The sequence below is a fragment of the Vipera berus genome (assembly GCF_964194415.1).
Source record: "Vipera berus genome assembly, chromosome: 2".
Classification (NCBI taxonomy): domain Eukaryota; kingdom Metazoa; phylum Chordata; class Lepidosauria; order Squamata; family Viperidae; genus Vipera; species Vipera berus.
Genome location: NC_138203.1, coordinates 167,981,238 through 168,000,199, shown reverse-complemented (window position 1 = coordinate 168,000,199; position 18,962 = coordinate 167,981,238). Strand labels below are relative to the sequence as shown.

Sequence of the window (18,962 nt, the reverse complement as noted above, 5' to 3'; positions counted from 1 at the left end):
CGAATACAAATATAGAACATTAGAATCTAGGGACACCCATTTTATGCTTCACGGTCGAATTGCAATAGAGAAATTACAACGTGAGATAGAAATGTACTAGCTTTTGGCTACAATTACATCAAGGAATGAAAGTAGGGCTGGGGATGTTTTAGGCTACTAATCTAATGGCAGCTGGTTTCAGAATATATTGAAAAATCAGTGGGTAAGCAATATATCAGATTTTTTCTTTTTTAAAAAAGAATGCATTGTCATTTAAACACCATTCTAAGTGAGTAATATAGATCCATTCTTTCTCAAATTTGTTTGTGTTGGGTCAAAGGCAATCATTTTATTTTGAATTGATGTTGATGTTTCATATTCATGCTTCAATTTGTGATATTGTTCTTTATCATCCTGTGTTTGGCGATTTTTTTAAACCTATTTCCATTCATTCTGACCCTCAAGCCTGATATGGGATATTTAAAAGGGGGAAAAATAGCCTCAAGCCTTGAAGAAGTCTGTGTAATAGGACAAGGAAGAAATGAAGAGGAATCAAATCCTTTGACAATGTCTAACAACTAAAGATTAAGACTGTAAAAGGAACAAATATAAAGCTGGCTTATTTGACCAAGGTTAAAAATAAGATATATTGTTACTTCTGGCTACTCTTTTTGGATTTTTGGCTGATGAAAGGACTGAAAAAAATGTCTTATGGATTTATGTAGAGATAAGAGATGGGATATGGGATGAAGCGATTTACTACATTGGTTTAAACTGGTAATGAAAATTAGAAGTCACATTTTTATATATTTCTTTTCTCTTTACTGTGCTCTTACTTTTTTATTTCTTCCTTTTCCACTGCTCCTTTTTAGTCTTTCTATTTTCTTTTCTTTCTCTAAATTTAGTTTAAATTAGGTTTTATTGTAATAATCCAAATTCCTAATAAAAATCAGCAAAAAGTTTCTACAGGAGTGGATTCGTGAAATGAGATTGACCAAAGAAAGTCTCCTGCAGCATGAAAGGCAACAATGAATATCAGCCTTTTCTCTAGTGAAAAATCCATCTGTCTAAAATAAACATATTAAAATGGTAATGCATTCACAGGAAAAAATGTGCATTAACAAGCCTTCATTAGAGATAGTTATATAAACAAGAAGAAGGACAAACTGTGCTCCATTCCAATGTCAAAGCAGAAGAGTTTAGAAGAGATCCCATGTGGGCGGGACGGCATGGATACACGTTCTTGAAAGCTTCCTTCTTCTTTTCATTCTTCCTCTTCTTTTCATTTCCAAGTTTTCCTTTTACCCCATGCATTTTTCTCATTTGCCCGGCTTGATTTTCTCAGCAATAGGGCTGCCTGGGAAATCTCCTTCTCAAAGAAGCTTCATTCACTCTTGAAATAAGGTGTTAATATTTGTCCTGCTCATTCTTTGATTTTTTTTTTATTTCCCCCACCCCTCCTTTTTTTTTGCTGATCGCTCTGCAACTTTTTTCAAATGGATGCTAATATCTATGAACGTTGCTTGCTGAAAAGGGATTGCAGGCAGGCACTTGATCCAGGTCTGCTGGACACACTGGGCAGGCTGATTCATTCTGTAGACTGCTGCATTTCAAATTGAGGGAAATCCATGATGGACTCATGGATTAAGAAAAGCGATTATATAAATCAGCTTTGACTCACACGGTGTTCTTCAGACATCTGGGACCAAATTTAATAGTTCCCAAGCCTTCTTAAACTTGGGGATAACTGAGGATGAACCCTTCTGAAGGGCAACATGTTTAGGAAAGATGAGTAATTTTTCCCCTCTTAATCCAATTAATTTCATGCAGGCTACAGAGACTTAAGTGGAACTCTGGATGCACTGGGGCTGGTGTTATTTTCATTTTTAGTAAAAAAAAATATGGGTGTAACTGTTTTTCAGTTTGCTGGATGCTGGAGCATCCCAAATTAGTCATTTCACCCCGTGGTGGCTCAGTGACTATCCGCTGCAAATATAGAAGAGGTGATGAAGAAGCTGTCAAGTACTGGTGCAAAGAAGAAAGATTTAGGTTCTGTTCTCGTAACCGCACCATCCGAACCACAGGATCGGAGGAAGAGGTGAAGCAGAATGGAATGTCCATCAAAGACAACCGTGTACTTCATGAATTCAGTGTGGTCATGAAGAACCTCACTCACAACGATGCTGGGGCTTACCTGTGTGGCGTGGAGAGAAAATATGATATCTGGCAGCCGGTGGAACTAATCGTTATCGCAGGTATACTTTTGCTGTAGTTATTATGTTAGGAAGAGAGTCATCATGCAACCGTAGGAAGACAACACACTGTTGTTTCTATCTAACATCAGAACTTTGTACAGGTAGTCCTTGACTTACAGCCATTTGTTTAGTGACCATTCCAAGCTACAACGGCACTGTAAAAAGTGACTTATGACCGTTTTTTCAAACTTACGACCCCTGCAGCATCCCCACGGCCAGGTGATCAAAATTCAACTGGCATGCATTTATGTGGGTTGCAGTGTCCCAGGATCACGTGATCACTTTTTGCAACCTTCTGACAAGCAAAGTCAATGGGGGAAGCCAGATTCACTTAACAACCGTGTTACTAACTTAACAACTGTAATGATGCATTTAACGACTGTGCCAAGAAAGGTCGTAAAATGGGGCAAAACTCAACTTAACAAATGTCTTGCTTAGCAACCGAAATTTTGGGCTCAGTTGCAGGCGTAAGTCAAGGGCTACCTGTAGTTATTCATTATTGGTTTTGCTTAGATTTCAGAGAATTACAGTTTCCGTTTTAAAAGACAACACACTTATAGCTTCCTTAAGTTTGTAGAAATAATGTAAAGATGTCTAAACAATGTCTCACAACATCCCAGACGCTACTACTTCTGTAAGCTGCATTTAGGGATATAGCCCATTGTCCATCTGTATAATTAAAGCCTGTGCCGTCTTCTTGAAAAACAATTTGGCTAGAATTTATATCCCAACACAACTATCCTTCAGGAGCACTCTTTAGATAAAATGAAAGCCTGCCAAAGTCCTATTAGTTGCTGTCTCTACCTACTGTCCAGAGCAATTGCATAATGTACTTCAGGATGACTTGCCTCCCAACTTGTTTTTAAACAATGAGAGGTAAAGTTTTGTTCTAAAGATTTTGTGGAGAGAATTGTTCTACTGTGATTTTTGCTCTTTCAAATGGGATATTTTTAAATGAATAGGTAAAGGTAAAGGTTCCCCCGCACATGCATGCTAGTCATTTCCAACTCTAGGGGCCGGTGCTCATCTCCGTTTCAAAGCCGAAGAGCCAGCGCTTGTCCGAGGACGTCTCCGTGGTCATGTGGCCGGCATGACTAGACGCCAAAGGCGCACGGAACGCTGTTACCTTCCCACCGTAGTGGTCCCTATTTTTCTATTTGCATTTTTACATGCTTTCGAACTGCTAGGTTGGCAGAAGCTGGGATGAGTAACAGGCTCTCACTCTGTTACGCGGCACTCGGGATTCGACCCGCCAAACTGCCGACCTTCTGATTGACAAGCTCAGCGTCCTAACCCACTGAGCCACCGCATCCCTTTTTAAATGAATAGTAATGTATAATATAATATACATAAATATTTTAAAATAGTAGACCATTGGCTAGGTATTTTCAAAGCCTAGATGCACAATACAATACATGTGACTTTCCTCCTGTAGATTTGGCCATAGATAGAGAGTACATCGTGGATCACTGTGGGCTATATTTCTTAAACTGCACATTGCACACACCAGTCTTTATTATCATCATAATATTTGAAACAACCTAAGTCCAATTTGGTACCTCTTTTTAATAACTACATAAATCAGGAAATGTGAATGCATTCATTTTTAACTCCTGCATTAGTACTTGACAAAATATGTTATTGTTTACAGATGATGTTTCCACGCCTACATCTAGAAATGAAGACTATAAAACAGTAGAGCCAAGTGAATCTCCATTATCTCCTGAAAGGTATTCTAATTACTTGCTTATATTTGATATTCGAAGGAAAATTCCAGACAGCCTATCAGTAGATACTTCTTAAGTAAAACAGAATGCCAAACTATACTGTAGCTTAGCAGCAACTTGATTATCTCTGGACAACCTGGCCATCATAACCAAAAGCAAAGATGTGGAAATTCAGAACACATGAAAGGCGCTCATTAATTTTCCCCTAGCTGCATGTCAGAGACCACGATTAGCACATCTTCTTTGTTCCTCCCACTCTACCAAAATATGATATTTCATGCATTTGTTTATTGCTTTGCTGAATCCTTAAATTTCACTCACCAGTTGTGGGGCCCAGCAGCTGATGCACAAGAAAATATATCAGAAAACATGTCAATTAAAATATTTCATAAAAGCAAGAAACACTGGAATAGAGCAGAAAATATAAGAACTCTATTAAAATTAGGGGTCACTAAAATGTTTGTCTGGAATGGCATAGGGTCTCCTGATTGAGCAAGGGGTTAGACTAGAAGACCTCCAGGATTCTTTCCAACCCTATTATTCTATGTTCTAGAGCAGTGGTGTCATGTGCCATATTGTGACGTATTGTGACTTTTTCCCCCTTGCCGGAGCTGGGGTGGGTGCAGCTTCCGCATGACGCATCCGGCCCGCAGGCCGGCAGTTTGACACCCCTGTTCTAGAGCATTCAGCACAGAACACATGCCTAAGCTACATTAGGAAAAAGCCACTTTCTGGCAAGAATTCCATAGGTAATATGTTCTGCTAAAGGGATGCTTATATTAAACAAAAACATTGTATGTCTAAATGGTGGAATATAACTACAAACTCCATCCATTTTTCTACCTACTTGAAGGTAATGGAAACTGTCCACCATTTTATCATTAGTTGTTTTTCAGATATACCTCTCTGATTTCACTTTCTATCTGAAGATTAGCCTGACTTCCTTGTTGGTGCTGAAGTAGACAGACTAGGCCCAAAAATGTCATCCGAGAACTGCTATGAACAGCCCATAGTAATTTTTTGGAGGAGTTTGCTCCATTTGTATAGGGGTTTTACATCTTCTTTGATCTATCAGACAAATGTACCCTTCCCCCAAAGATGCTCTTCAATAATGCTTATGTCCCAAAATTATTCTATAATTTTAATTATCTCTGTTGTAGTAGATGTTTGTAATGCTTTCTGGGGTTTTTTTCCTAGCTTCATGCTCCATTACTTCTCCATTTTGGCCCAGAGGTTTCTGACATTTACAAATTAAAACTTGTATAGAGTCTCCCATGTTGATTTTTCTCTGTTAGGCACCTTTGCTTTTGTGGCATTTTGCATTCACTTCATATTATTTATTATTTATTTTTAGAATATGAATAGATTAGATAGATAGATAGATAGATAGATAGATAGATAGATAGATAGATAGATAGATAGATAGATAGATAGATAGATAGATAGATACTGTAGTTAGAATAGATATAATCATAATACTCAGGGAGTTCACAGTCCATAAATACAAATAAAGCAGCACCATTCATCCCCACAAAACTCCAAAATGCTACTTTATAACATTGTAATCAAACTAAAAAAAACCACACTGAAATTAAAAATAAAATTAAAAATCACCACCAACCAAATAGCCATATAGGTTCTAAACACCCAGTAGAATAAACCTTTTTGCCATATTCCTAAAAATTCATAGAGTAAGGACCATCTGGTGGCAAGCTATTTTATATCAGCCACTACGACAGCCTAACTCTGGGTTCTCCATCCACCCCTTGTGGATGGATGTGAAGCATCTCCTTCAAGGCTGAACACACAGGATATAGTTCTGTTTGAAGAAGAGGATAATGTAAGTAACTAAGAATTAAAAGATGCGAACTCTAAGTCAACACCAACACTTTGAATAATATTTGGAAACCTATTTGCAGACAGTGCAGTCCTCACAGAAAAAGTACACCCTGAAGAAGCAGCTCTCAAATGTCAAAATAAGAGCAGCTGCATTTTCTACCAGCTGAAGCTTTTGCATAGCTTTCATAAGCAGCTCCAAATAGAATGCAGTAGTCCAACCTCAGGGTGATGAAGACCCCACTAAGGTCTACAAGTGGGACAGTAGCTCAAATGAATGCTCCAACACTGGAAGTTTTTAAGAAGAAACTGGACAGCCACTTGTCTGGGCAAACCATGGCTATAACATCAGTCTGGTCATTAAACAGGAGACATGACTCCTGGGAACCACCAAGTTGTCCACAAACCTGCTCTTTCAAGGAGAGTGCATCTTTATCCAGAGCCAGCTTAAGTACTTACAAGGAGCCCACTGATTTCTGGACTAGCTCCATATTGCCCAGATTCTGTTTTATTTCAGCCAGTTCCTCACAGCCTTCAATCACTACCAGAAGACCTCAAGAGCACTTCCAATGTGGCTTGGGCTATAAATCTATAGCTGGGTATCAGCCACGTATCAATGATGCCTCACCCCAAACCAATGGGGTGGGTTTTTAGAAGAAGCTGTCTTCCAGCATTGACACACAAAGATAGACAGGAGCATTCCCGTCCACTAACTCAGATTTCCAGAACTTAATTTAACTGCCTACCAAATCTCTAAGATAATCCTCAAACCCCTGCCCAAAATCAACTGGATCTTTAAGGCAGTTGAGATTGAGCCTCCATCCTTACAGAGACCAATGATGACAACATGTCATATGTGGAAAGGTAGATGATCTGACTTTGCAAAGGGCTGATCCCAATGTCCTATTTGTTCAGCTCACAGCTACAATTTATCTCCACCTGTACAAGTTTATGGATTAGATCCATTGACTAGAGTTACTTTATTCCCCTTTCAGCTTTTTATCTTCATCCTCTAAGAAAGATTCTTTCTGATCTGGAGGCAGGATTGTTTTTCGGTATTTTACCAAGTAAGCAAAATCTGACTTCTAGGGCCATTCAACCTGCCTGCACCATGATCATTAACTCCTCTTTAGAGCTACTTCCACAACCACTTAGATGATATGAATTAGATGGTGAGACATGTAGCATAATTTGTAATAATGATCATAAACTATAAGCAGATCTACTTGTACATAAAGGATGATGGTTCTTTACATAGTCCGAAAGCAGACACGAGTGACATGGAAACAAAAAAATAACATTTTGGGTACAGGAGAATAATTCTACTGCTGGGTAGAAAATAAACACAGCAAAATAATGGTCAATAATGGTACAGCAAATATGGGACCTCATTTGTTCTATTTGTACTGAAAGATCAATATAAATTAAAAGTGAAATAAATGAGTGACTTATTTATACTCATTTTACTTGTCATAATGAGGATCAATTCAAAATAAAATGGTGGGACATTTCTCTGTTTAGAAACCAACCCAGAAGCCTTGATTTTCAAATCCAGCTCATCTTGAAAATACCCATCTTTCTAACTATGCTGGCTGCTATAGTTTGGGTGCACATGTGGTACAGGAGAGGAAAACACTCCGGTATCCAGATTTCAGGAACAGAAGGAGCAAATGGATAATGAATGACTTCATTTCATTCAATTTCAATCATTAACTTCCAGATTTTTCAGGTATGTCAGGATAAAGAGACTGGTTTGGGGGTAGATCAGACAGATGTATTTTGTGCCTCTCCGGTGCTGAGAACCAATTTTGTGTAAGAGAGCTTACCTAGATTCTAAGATTGGATAAATTCTTTATAAATATGGGTTGTTATTCTAAATTGAGTCAAATCAGACTTTCCAGAAATGTTATCGCATCAACCACAGCACAGACACAAGATAATTCTTTTGCCAACCATGTGTGTCTATTATAGTCATTTGTGGAATCTTTTATATTGACCTATAAAAATGTATCAAGCTACTTAGCATGTTTACTGCCACCAAACTGTCAAACTGTCTGACTGACATTATTTCCTGCCTAATAGTAATTCCTACTCGAAAAACAAGTCAGCGGTCATAAATAGCACAAGCATTCAAAATCTTTTATACAGATTTTTTTCCCTCATAATCAAAAGTAGCTCTTGAGATGAAGGTCATACAAATATCCAGACAATAAGGACCTAAGACAATTATTTGGGTGTTATTTCTTGAATAAATAACTTTATTTTATTTTATTTTATTTGCTTTCTAGTAGCTGTCTCTTTCTCACCTTGGAGAAATCCAAGAACCTGACCTGCAAATTTCACCCCAAGAAGTTTCATAAATGCTCTAATAATGATGGCTTGTGACCAGGCTCTACCCAACTACCTTACGAAAGAAGAGGAAAAGCTTCGGTTAATTTACATCATTCAATGGTAAACCAGCAATATTAATCAGGGAAAATACATAGCTGAGGTCAGAACCTTCATTCTTCTTCGCTTATGGACTCTTTCACCCTTGCTTATTGCCCTCTTTCGCCTCCTGAACATATTTTACATGGTCTGTAGCTCAAAGGTGCTTTTTCAAAAGGCAACTGGACTGTGTTTTTTCCCCCTTGAGGAAGACGTTTCACTTCTCATCCAAGAAGCTTCATCAGTTCTGAGTGGATGGTGGGGGAGAGGGGGAATGGAAGGATTCTCAGAACTAATCTTTCTGTGAACTAATCCTTCCATTACCCCCGCCCCTCCAGCCAGAACTAATGAAGCTTCTTGGGTGAGAAGCAAAATGTCTTTTTCTTCCTCAAGGGAAAAAGAAAAACACAGGGCGGTTGCTTTTAAAAAAGCGCCTTTGAGACAACCGTGACCCGGATCACTGAGAATCTCCCTAGACATGGTCTGTAGCTGCCTTCTCAACATTTGAACTACAATTCCCAGCATCCATCTCCATCTCCATTCATCATTTAGCATGTTTATATACTTAAGTGAATGTATTACATTTTCAACCTCCAAGGTCTTTCTGCAATATGTATTAGGACAGATGAATTCTTAAGTCTATTCTGAATAGCAACAAATGTTGAAAATGGCTGAATTTGCTTTCTGGTTTAGTAGAGGAGAGAAAAACAATTTAGGGTCCACAGAGCCATCTGGACAAGGCGGAGGAGAGCCATGTTAGTCCATGGTAGCCCAAAATCTGATAACTGTTATATAAGTTTTTTGTGAACTACAGCTGCCTGATGAGCTAGAGCAGAAGAAATAAGCTATGCCTCACCAAAGCTTTTGGCCCTTAATAAAATATGTTTGCCTATCGGGGCCCTGACAGAGTCATCTAGTGATTTTTTTAAAAATCACATTGTCTGCATTTGTAAGGGAAACATCTTTAAATAAATTTGGCTTTGCTAGGTTTTTTTTTAATAATGTGTATTTATCTCTGGAAGTATCCTTGCTATCTAGTGGCCATATATCACTGTGTACTAAGACAGCAATTGCTGTCCCCATCTTTGCGACTTTTGCAGCTGTTTCAAAACGAAAGAGATTAGCAATATCGGGGGAAAGGGGAGAGTGACAGCACAATGGAACTGCTGTTCTTGCTTACTCCTGGGCTACTCTTGCCAGATGAGAACAGTAAATATAGCACAGTGCATCCTAGGCTCCATTTCCCGTATAGCATAAATAAATAAATGTAATATGTACAGTAAATGTCAGAATCCTGGTATGTGTTGAAGGTGGCAGTAAATCTAAAAAAAATAATTGTCAGTAGGAGACATAAATGGCAGTAATAACAATGGCAGTAGTAGAGATAAATCGTAACACCATCACCATCATCATCATGGGATATTTACCAGTAAATTGCAAAGATCAGTCTTTCCCAAACTGGTACCTCCAAACATTTTGGACTACAGTTCCTACAAACATTCCCAAGAAAATTGCAGGGACTTGTCCAGACAGTCAGAGTCTTGTCCAGATTGATTCCAAAGCACACAGACGCACAAGTCACAAAGCTTGCTGGATGAGGAGTATCACTGCAAAGATACCATCCATAAATGTACAAGTGTAATCTACTGAAGGTACTCAGATAACGTTGAGCTTTCTGCAAACATCAGAAACATCTGTTTTCACAAACTCTAAACCTTAGTACAGGCCCCACTGGGTTTCACACTGAACGTTATGAGGTATTTCCAGCCGACAGATTTTTTTTTACTTAGAAATGAGTGGCTAGGAAGATGACAAGATGACAAGATTGAGCTGTTTGAATGAACTGAGTTTAGGCCATTTAACATCATCATTCATGAATCAATCCATATTTTTTTTCTGTACTAGGACTGATACTTCTAGTGAGCTCACTAACCTCAGAAGTCAATAGAAGGTGTCAGCAGTTATTTCGCAAATAATGATTCAAGTTACAAATACATTCGGCTCTTTTGTGCACTCCTCAATTCCAGCACAAACTGTCTCACAAAAGTCTCCAGAGACAATCACACTGCTTTCTCAATGGCAGCATTCATATCAATTCCTGCCTCTCAAAAATAGTTGATAGTTTGTGCTTGCAGTACAATGAACCAGAAGCTTGGATCTGTCCTGACATACTAATGGTGGGCTAAAGGTTGAATTGAATTTGCTGGACAAGTAGGCTTTTGAGATTAAACAAATCTCACCAAATGCATGCTAAGTCTCTACCACAGCATGGCTAGCTGGGGAATTCTGGGAGTTGAAGTCCACAAGTCTTAAAGTTGCCAAGGCTGGACATCCCTGCTCTACTGGGAATTCAATGCTAAGTTGTTTATACAGAGGTCACAGCAGCTTATTGCCAATCGTTGACATTTGTATTGTGTGCATATGTATGTTTTTGTTCAGCTCATACAAGTCTAGGTTTGAGCAACTCATGGGCTGCACACATCCAACCCTACCTTCAATCTTTGATTCCAGATTGCCTTGAGATTACATCAGAGTCTGTCAAATATCAGATGGCTTCAAGGATGACCTATAAAATGACCCCCCCTTGCAATCTGCCTCTGAAAACTGAACTAAAAAAAATATGTAGTTTTGTCTTTGGCCCCTAAAATGTCTCCTAGACAGAAAATGTTTCCTGTTCACAAACTAATTATAGTTATAATACTATTTCTCAATATTTTGGAATCCATGCCCCTTTTTAATAAACATATTATGCCCCCTTCAAAACTGTCTCCTTTAATAATTTACCACAAAATTTTAAAACAAATGATATATTGTAACTAAGAACAAAACAATTGTAAATCTTAAAAAAATGCTTCAAATTTTCATCAGACTTACACTATTTCCTAGAATTTTCAAACTGTGGATTTGTAAGGGACCACAGGAAATGCCTCAACGACCACTTTGCAGTGTCCTCTCAAAAAAAACAATTAAGCTCTTCTTAAAAGGTCAAGACTCTTTTTTAAAAAAATCACCTAATGATAGAGAAACTACAACTTCCATATATTGAGTTTTCCACTGTTGTACAGATCTCACAACCTATCAAATGCCACACTTTCTGAACAAGTGCCTGCTTGGTGGAAACAGCAATCCCCCAGAGAGGCAAATGCCCTCAACACAATTGGATTTCTGTAAGGCTGTGAAGACCTGGCTGTTTTTCCAAGTGTTCAGGCCAAGAGGTTAACTGGTGGTGCAGTGGTTAGAATGCAGTATGGCAGGCAAAATTCTGCCCACAGCCTGGAGTTCGATCCTGATGGGGCTCAAAGTTGACTCAGCCTTCCTTCCTTCTAAGGTTGGTAAAATGAGGGCCCATATTGTTGGGGGCCACATGCAAATAATACTACATTGTAAACCACCCAGAGAATGCTGTAAGGCACTATGGGGCAGTATATAAGTCTAAATGCTATTACTATTGCTATTAAGCCAGCCCTATAGTAGAAGATGAAGTGTTTAATGAATGGAAGGTGTCATTATTTGGGATACCATGGGTAATTGTAATAATTGTTGTGTTTTAATATTTGTAAATCACCCAAAGTCACTGTTACGAGATGGGTAGTCATATAAATTATTTAAATACATAAATAAAATGAAATCTTCAGCCATGACATCTGAGAAATATCACTTGAATTCATTCTATAGCTGCCTAGATAAAGTTCAATTCTTTTTTTCCCCTCAAGGGCATTTTCAAGAACCATATATTTGAAAGTTTCATCAGCAAGAGAAAATAGACACATTTAAACCCAACTTGCTGTATTCATAGCTGATGTTGATTAGAGATATTTGAACTATGCTACGATGAGCAATGATAGTGATGTTTTTATCCTGAAGCTTCAGATTTGGGTGTTCTAGGAGTTTTATATATCTGCCAGATATACCAATCTCATTTGAAAGCTACTTTTTTTTAAAGCTTCACATAGTCTGTTTTCCATATTATTCTAAAAATAGGACAACTTCCTTCAGCTCTCAGATCCATCCAAGCATATTTCCCTTTGACAGTCATTGAAATTAATGTGGAACAGCAACATTTTATGAACAGTTCCCAAACCTTCACAAACTACAGCAAATAATACACTGCTTTTCATGTAATTAACTAACTTGATAATGAGGTTGAGGTCTTTTTGTTGCCTGCTGGGAGAGCTTCGCAAGCAGGTGTGTGATTAGTAACACATTAAATCTCCAAAATATGTAAAGAGTTCCTGCCCCTCCCCCAAAATCCTGAACATGAATCCAGCATTAATAGACTGTTTATCAGTTGAATCCCCAACCCATTTGTTTTAGTTCTGATTGCTTTGACACAGCTCCAGAGGTATCACTCTCAATAACTGCCTTCAAGGCTCAGGAAAGCAGAATTTCTTCTTTCATTTTATCTGACTATATAGCATGTCTCACGTAAACAAGTGGTTGAGCACCACCAAATGATTCATCACAACTAATTGCAAAAACAGATATGATTTAATTTCTTCCAAAATTTTGATATTCTTGGCTAAATCAATTCAATACTTGAATTGGAATGGATGTTCTCTAGAATTCTTTTCCCAGTTTCCTCTCAAAGAACAATGACACTCAGTGGTCCTCATCCCAGTTCAAAAAGGGGCCACGTACCATTTTTCAAGAACATGCCCTCCTAATCAGCCTCCATGTCATTGCCTGGCCACTGCTGATTCAAGAAGTTCCAGCTTGAAAACACATTTTCCTAGGACAATGGGTGGACCTTCTGTGTTGCAGGAAAGTTGTGTTCAGATATTGGTGACCAGCCGGATTGACTGGCTGCAGGACTGCCCCTCCCCATCCACTTGCTATAGCTGTTTAGCTGCTGGAAGCAGAAGAACCTCATCCAGGAACTCCTTTCCTTCCTTCCTTTCTTCCTTCCTTCCTTCCTTCCTTCCTTCCTTCCTTCCTTCCTTCCTTCCTTCCTTCCTTCTTGCCTTCCTGCCTTCCAGCCTTCCTGCCTTCCTTCGTGCTTTCCTGCCATCCAATTAGAAGAATATTAGTCTCATGGAAGACCAAATGCTGGCATTTGATAAGACTGATATTCCTTTTTGGTAGATTTAAAGAGGAAAGTGCTGTCTGAATTTGAGCAGGCTAAAAAATGGAAGGAATAGTTGTGGCTGGACAGCAGCACTGATGGGTCTCAAGGAGAGGAACGCTCTGCATCCAGCACATTTTGTACGTGATAATCTAACCCAGACTTCTAGATATGGAATATAATTAGAAAGAAAGTGGCATTAGTGTTTGACTTCATTTTAGATGTGTTCAGTCATTGTCCAATTCATTTCAAAGGTACTTTTCTCTTATATTTAATATCTACAGGTAATCCTTGACTTACAGCAGTTCTTTTAATGACTGTTTGAAATTACAACAGCACTGGAAAAGTGACTTATGACCATTTTTCATACTTAACAACCATTGCGGCCTCCCCATGGTCCTATGAACAAAATTTGGACACTTGGCAACTGACTCATATTTACGATGGTTGCAGTCTCTTGGGATCGTGGTGATCATCTTTTGAGACCTTCTGACAAGCAAAGTCAATGGGGAAGACAGATTCACTTAATAACCATGTTACTTAACTTAATAGCAGTAATTACACAACAATTGTGGCAACAAAGGTCGTAAAATGGGGCAAAACAACTGTCTCACTTGGCAATAAAATTTTGGGCTCAGTTGTGGTCATAAGTTGAGGACTGCTTGTGCTTTGGATGATTACCATTGTTCCTTTTTTTAACTCTTCCTCTTTAGAAGCATAGTTTTTTTCTTCAACTCTGTCTTAGTGATGCTCCTCTTTGTTGTTGTATGACTTAATCCAGGGTCCCCAACCCCTGGTCCATAGACCAGCACCGGTCCGTGCCATGCCAGAAACCGGGCTACACAAGCAAGCAATGCCCCATCCACAGGATGCAGGCAGCATGCAAAACCATGCCCCCTCTGATCCATGGAAAAACCTCTGTCCACAGAACTGATCCCTAGTGCCCAAAAGATTGGGGGCCACTGACTTAATAAACTGTAGATATTATTTTGTTTCAAAAAAATATTTTGGTGCCAAGATCTTGGAGTTGGAAGGATTGTAATATGGTAAAATGTGATAGAAAATCTGAGCCTCATCTTAAGATTCCCTTATGTTTCCTAAGTAACAAAAAAGGACAATCCTTTCCCTTAGAATGCTTTTGGGAAAGGGAAGGTCAATAAGGTGCCCACAAAACTAAAGATAATAACTCTTGCACCATTTTTAGAGTATTCTGGATGAGTGAAGTAGACCTGGTGTTGAAAAAGTAACACATGCTTTCCCTTTTTCAAGTTTCTGGGGAAAGTCAAACTGTTCTGTTTTCAAATTATGCTAGTGATTCTGTTCCAATTGCAAAACTTTGTGAAACCATTTTGAGCTTCCTTTCCTGACAGATCAGTTAGCCTTTACCCTTGAGCTTAAGCAGAGAAACAACAGGTCCATGAGGCTGTTTCACATGGCTATGCTAGCAAGGCTCCCATTCTTGAATATTTCAGCAGCATTCTTTTAAAAACTATAGGCAGTGATTATGCATGGGCCAAACTGAAAGGGAAAACCAAAGCTTGAGTCACAAAGTCAAGAAAGAAGCAATGAGAAGACAGCAACTTATTCAGAGTAATGCTGGTTGCTCAAAACACTTCGGAATTACTCCATTTTTAAAGGCAAGTTCTGATGCTTCACATTATTAAAATGAAATGACTTGTGTTGGTCCAGCAGCAGATGTTGCCCCATAGGAGGGAATAAGTATGAAGTGTTGGATGGAATAATCATGGAATACCTTTTCTAGGTATTTTTTGATAATAATTTGGCTTCATCCCTTTTTTCTGTCAGACTGAGCCAGTAAATAGCCAATCAGAGTTCTCACTTGAGACATGATGAACCAGGCTGAAAAATCCTACTTTAGACACATTATATGAAGACCAGGCTGTCTTGAGAAGGCTGAAATGCTGAGAAATGTGAAGGGAAAGAAAAGAAGAGAACAATCAGTAGTAAGGTGGATGGACACAGTTATATTGTTAATGGATGCCCTGTTGTAAGACCTAAAGGACAAGGACAGATTCTCTTGGGGAAGAAATCTATGTAGTTGCTAACACCCACTTGATGGTAGATAATCAATCAATCAGTCAATCAATCAAGCACTCAAGCAATCAATCCATAGTCATCTATGACTCTTTGGCATACTGTCATGTACATACTCAGATACTGTACTGGAATTTTATTTTATTTTTTTGTAGCTGATAGCAAAACCCTGAGAGTAGATAATATAATGTAAGTTCCCACTGGAAAGGGGAACTACTGCTCAGCAGGCAAAAAAGGAGACTGATGGTGACATCTGGAGGAAAAAAGAAGAAGAGGGACAAAGGGGAAATGACGGGTAGACACTGCCAAACTTGGACATTTTTGGCTGTTGAAAGTTGTTCCTGGTCTAACAAGAGGCTGGGACAAGATTCAGAGAAGTGGAACAGACTGAATATGGACAAGAGCAGTAAAGAAAAAGTGGAGCCTTCTGGAGGAGGCAGATGGTCTTTGTGGTGGGGAGACAGAAAAGAATGGGGAAGCGCACATCCTAACAGATGTGAGAGAGCAGCTGCCACCCAGAGAGATATGGAGGAAAAGCCAACTGGGATAAATATCCTATGCTTATCTAAGTGGGGAGTAGAATATTGGAGTAACAGTACTGAAGTAGCCGAAGGACCGCTCGGGACGACAGGCTAGTTAAACAACAAGTTTATTTAGAGCAAGGCAAGACAGAGAATAACTTGTCCGGCTTTTATAGCCGGCAGCTGGTAGCGAGGACCAATCAGATGTATTTATTTTGGCGCCGTGTCAGGCAGGGACCAATCAGCGTCGTCTTCTGTTGACAGCTCCGGCTTCCGCGTGGTGTGGTGTTTTGACAGCCGCGAGCTGTCAGTGGCTGCGCCTGCGCAGTGTGGCGGACGCTTTGACAGCTCAGTCTTCTTCACGGTCCGGAGTTTGACAGCCGCGAGCTGTCAGTGGAGGCGCCTGCGCAGTACGGGGAACTTTGACAGCTGTCAAAGTTCCCGCGTGTATTCCTGTCAGGCGGCTTCCCTTATATATGCTTTGACGATGCTTTTGTGCTGTTAACATATACACTCAAGGGAATGTTTACATCATGTTATATCATATATAATACACCCCTTACCCCTCCCCTGGTGCGTTTCTTTCCTCTTGGATGTTTGACCCTGCCCACTGATAGTCCTTTAGGTAAGTGGGTGGTCTTCGATTCCTGGATGATCGGCGAAGGGGTGGTGGATGGTCTGGTTCTGGTTCTTCGTTTTGGTGTTCAACTTCCTGGTTTGGGATAGGCAGCATTTCCGGTGGGGGTTGTAAGTCGGCGTTGGTTGGTTGCTTGGAATTGTGTGGCGGTTGTCTGGGTCTGAGCTGGTCAATATGGCGGCGTATGTTGCCCTGTGCCTGCGTAGCTATGAGGTATGAGATGGGCCCTGTTTGTTTTATTACTGTCCCTTGAACCCACTTGTTTTTATCTGTGTATGATCTTGCCCATATTAATTGACCAGGGTTGAGTGTGCGGCCGGGGTGGGGGTGCTGTTTTTCTTCTGGGTATGTGTCGGGGTGCAGTCTGTCGAGACGTGTTATTAGCCTCCTCCCCCATCTTAATTCCGCTGGTGATTTGCCCGTTGTGGAGCATGGCATTGTGTGTTGTGACAAGAGGAACTGGCTGAGTCGTCTCTGCCAGTTTCCTTTAACGAATTTTTTTAATGCTTCTTTCGTGGATCGTACCATAATTTCAGCCATTCCGTTCGACGACGGGTGGAACGGCGCCGACGTGACCAGCCTAATACAATTCTTCGTAGCGAAGATCTGAAATTCACGAGAGGTGAATTGAGGTCCATTGTCGGAAACTATGGTGTCAGGTAGGCCGTGCGTTGCGAATATTTTTCTTAAGGCTTGAATAGTGGCTGCGGACGTTGTTTTCCTAAGGGGCGTGACTTCCAGCCATTTGGAATAGCTGTCTACTGCTATTAAGAAACTTTGGCCCTGGATAGGTCCTGCAAAATCTATATGTATACGTGACCAGGGGTTCCTTGTAGTCTCCCATTTATGGATCGGTGCCTGGGGGGGTTCACTCCTGGTCTCCTGACAGGTATAACACCCACCCACATACTTTTCAATTTGTTTATCTATGCCAGGCCACCATACATAACTTCTAGCCATTGCCTTCATTTTTACAATTCCAGGGTGCCCTTCATGTAAAATGTGTAATGTTTGGTCTATGTTTTTCTCTGGTATGATGACCCTATTTCCCCATAGTAGGCATCCTCTATGTGTTGAAATCTCGTTTTTCCTGTTATAATAAGGTTGGAATTGGGGTTGTGGGTTTTGAGCTGGCCACCCTGTTGTGGCCCATTTGAGGACTCTGGCAAGTATTTTATCTTTTGCTGAATTATTAGCTATAATGTTTGCCGTCAGGGGGCATTCTGGAAGCTGAGAGATTGCTAAAATTAGGCTGGCTGGGGCTGGATCTGAGTCCCTGGTTTGTATGGGCAGTCTGCTGAGGCAGTCAGCATGTCCTAATTCCTTACCTGGTTTATGTATTAGTTGATAAGAATAGGCTGCTAAGAACGTTGACCATCTTAAGATTCTCGGGGAGAGAATTTGTGGTGTAATTTTATTCCAAGTAAATATGCCTAGCAGGGGTTTGTGATCTGTAAATATCGTAAATGGTCTTCCATACAGATAATCATGAAATTTTTTGACCCCTGCTACTATCGCTAGGGCTTCCCTGTCAATTTGTGCATAGTTTCTTTCTGCTTTGGTCAGAGTGCGAGAATAGAAGGCTATGGGTCGTTGTGTGCCATCCTTGAATAGGTGACTTAAGACTGCCCCAATTCCGTAGGGAGAGGCATCGCAAGCGATGCATATTGGGGTGTCTTCTCTGAAAAGGGTGATGGTTGAGCTTTGACAGATAATTTTTTTTAACGATTGGAAACTATTTTCATGTTCTTTGGTCCAGGACCAAGTTGTACCCTTATCGAGGAGCCTATGGAGAGGCTCTGCAATAGTGGCTTTGTGGGGAATGAAAGCATGGTAAAAGTTTAACAATCCCAAAAAGGATTGAAGCTCTTGCTTATTCCTAGGGCTGGGTGCGGTTTGAATAGCCCTTAGTTTCTCAGAGGTGGGGTGGATGCCCTGGCTATCGATTTTATACCCTAGGAATTCTGTAGAAGTGACTCCAATGGAGCACTTTTCCCGCTTAAGTTTGAGACCGGCTTCTCTGAGCCGGCTCAGCACAGCTGACAGCCTGTCAGCTAAACTAGCTTCGTTTTCTCCGGCGATGAGAACATCGTCAAAATAGGGGCAGACCCCGGGTATTCCTTTCAGGGTCTTTTCCATGATACCCTGGAAGATACCCGGGGCTGCAGATATGCCGAACTGAAGCCTCTTAACTTTAAAAGCACCGCGGTGGGTGACAATAGTTTGCGCTTCCGCGGTGTCGTCTGTGACAGGCAGCTGTAAATATGCCTGCGAGAGGTCGAGCTTGGCGAAAATGGTGCCAGAGCGGATGGAAGCAAATACGTCCCTTACCGCTGGCACCGGGTAAGCATGGGGGCTGAGGGCTAGGTTGACTGTCGCCTTATAGTCAGCGCATACTCTCACTTCGCCATTAGGTTTGATTGGGGTGACAATAGGGGTCTCCCAGGTTCCCCCATCTGTTGG

The 18,962-nt window shown here is 40.3% G+C and overlaps 1 protein-coding gene across 1 annotated transcript; it reads left to right on the top strand.

The window, feature by feature from the left end:
* Positions 1 to 1,767: 1,767 nt before the first annotated feature.
* On the top strand, positions 1,768 to 7,460 carry LOC308662858 (CMRF35-like molecule 5; the record flags this gene model as incomplete). The annotated part of the gene is given in 5 exon segments (XM_081319002.1): positions 1,768 to 1,807; positions 1,810 to 1,848; positions 1,851 to 2,234; positions 3,886 to 3,964; positions 7,331 to 7,460. Coding segments are annotated over 5 exon segments (672 nt in total), but the record flags the coding sequence as incomplete, so codon positions are not given.
* Positions 7,461 to 18,962: the final 11,502 nt, after the last annotated feature.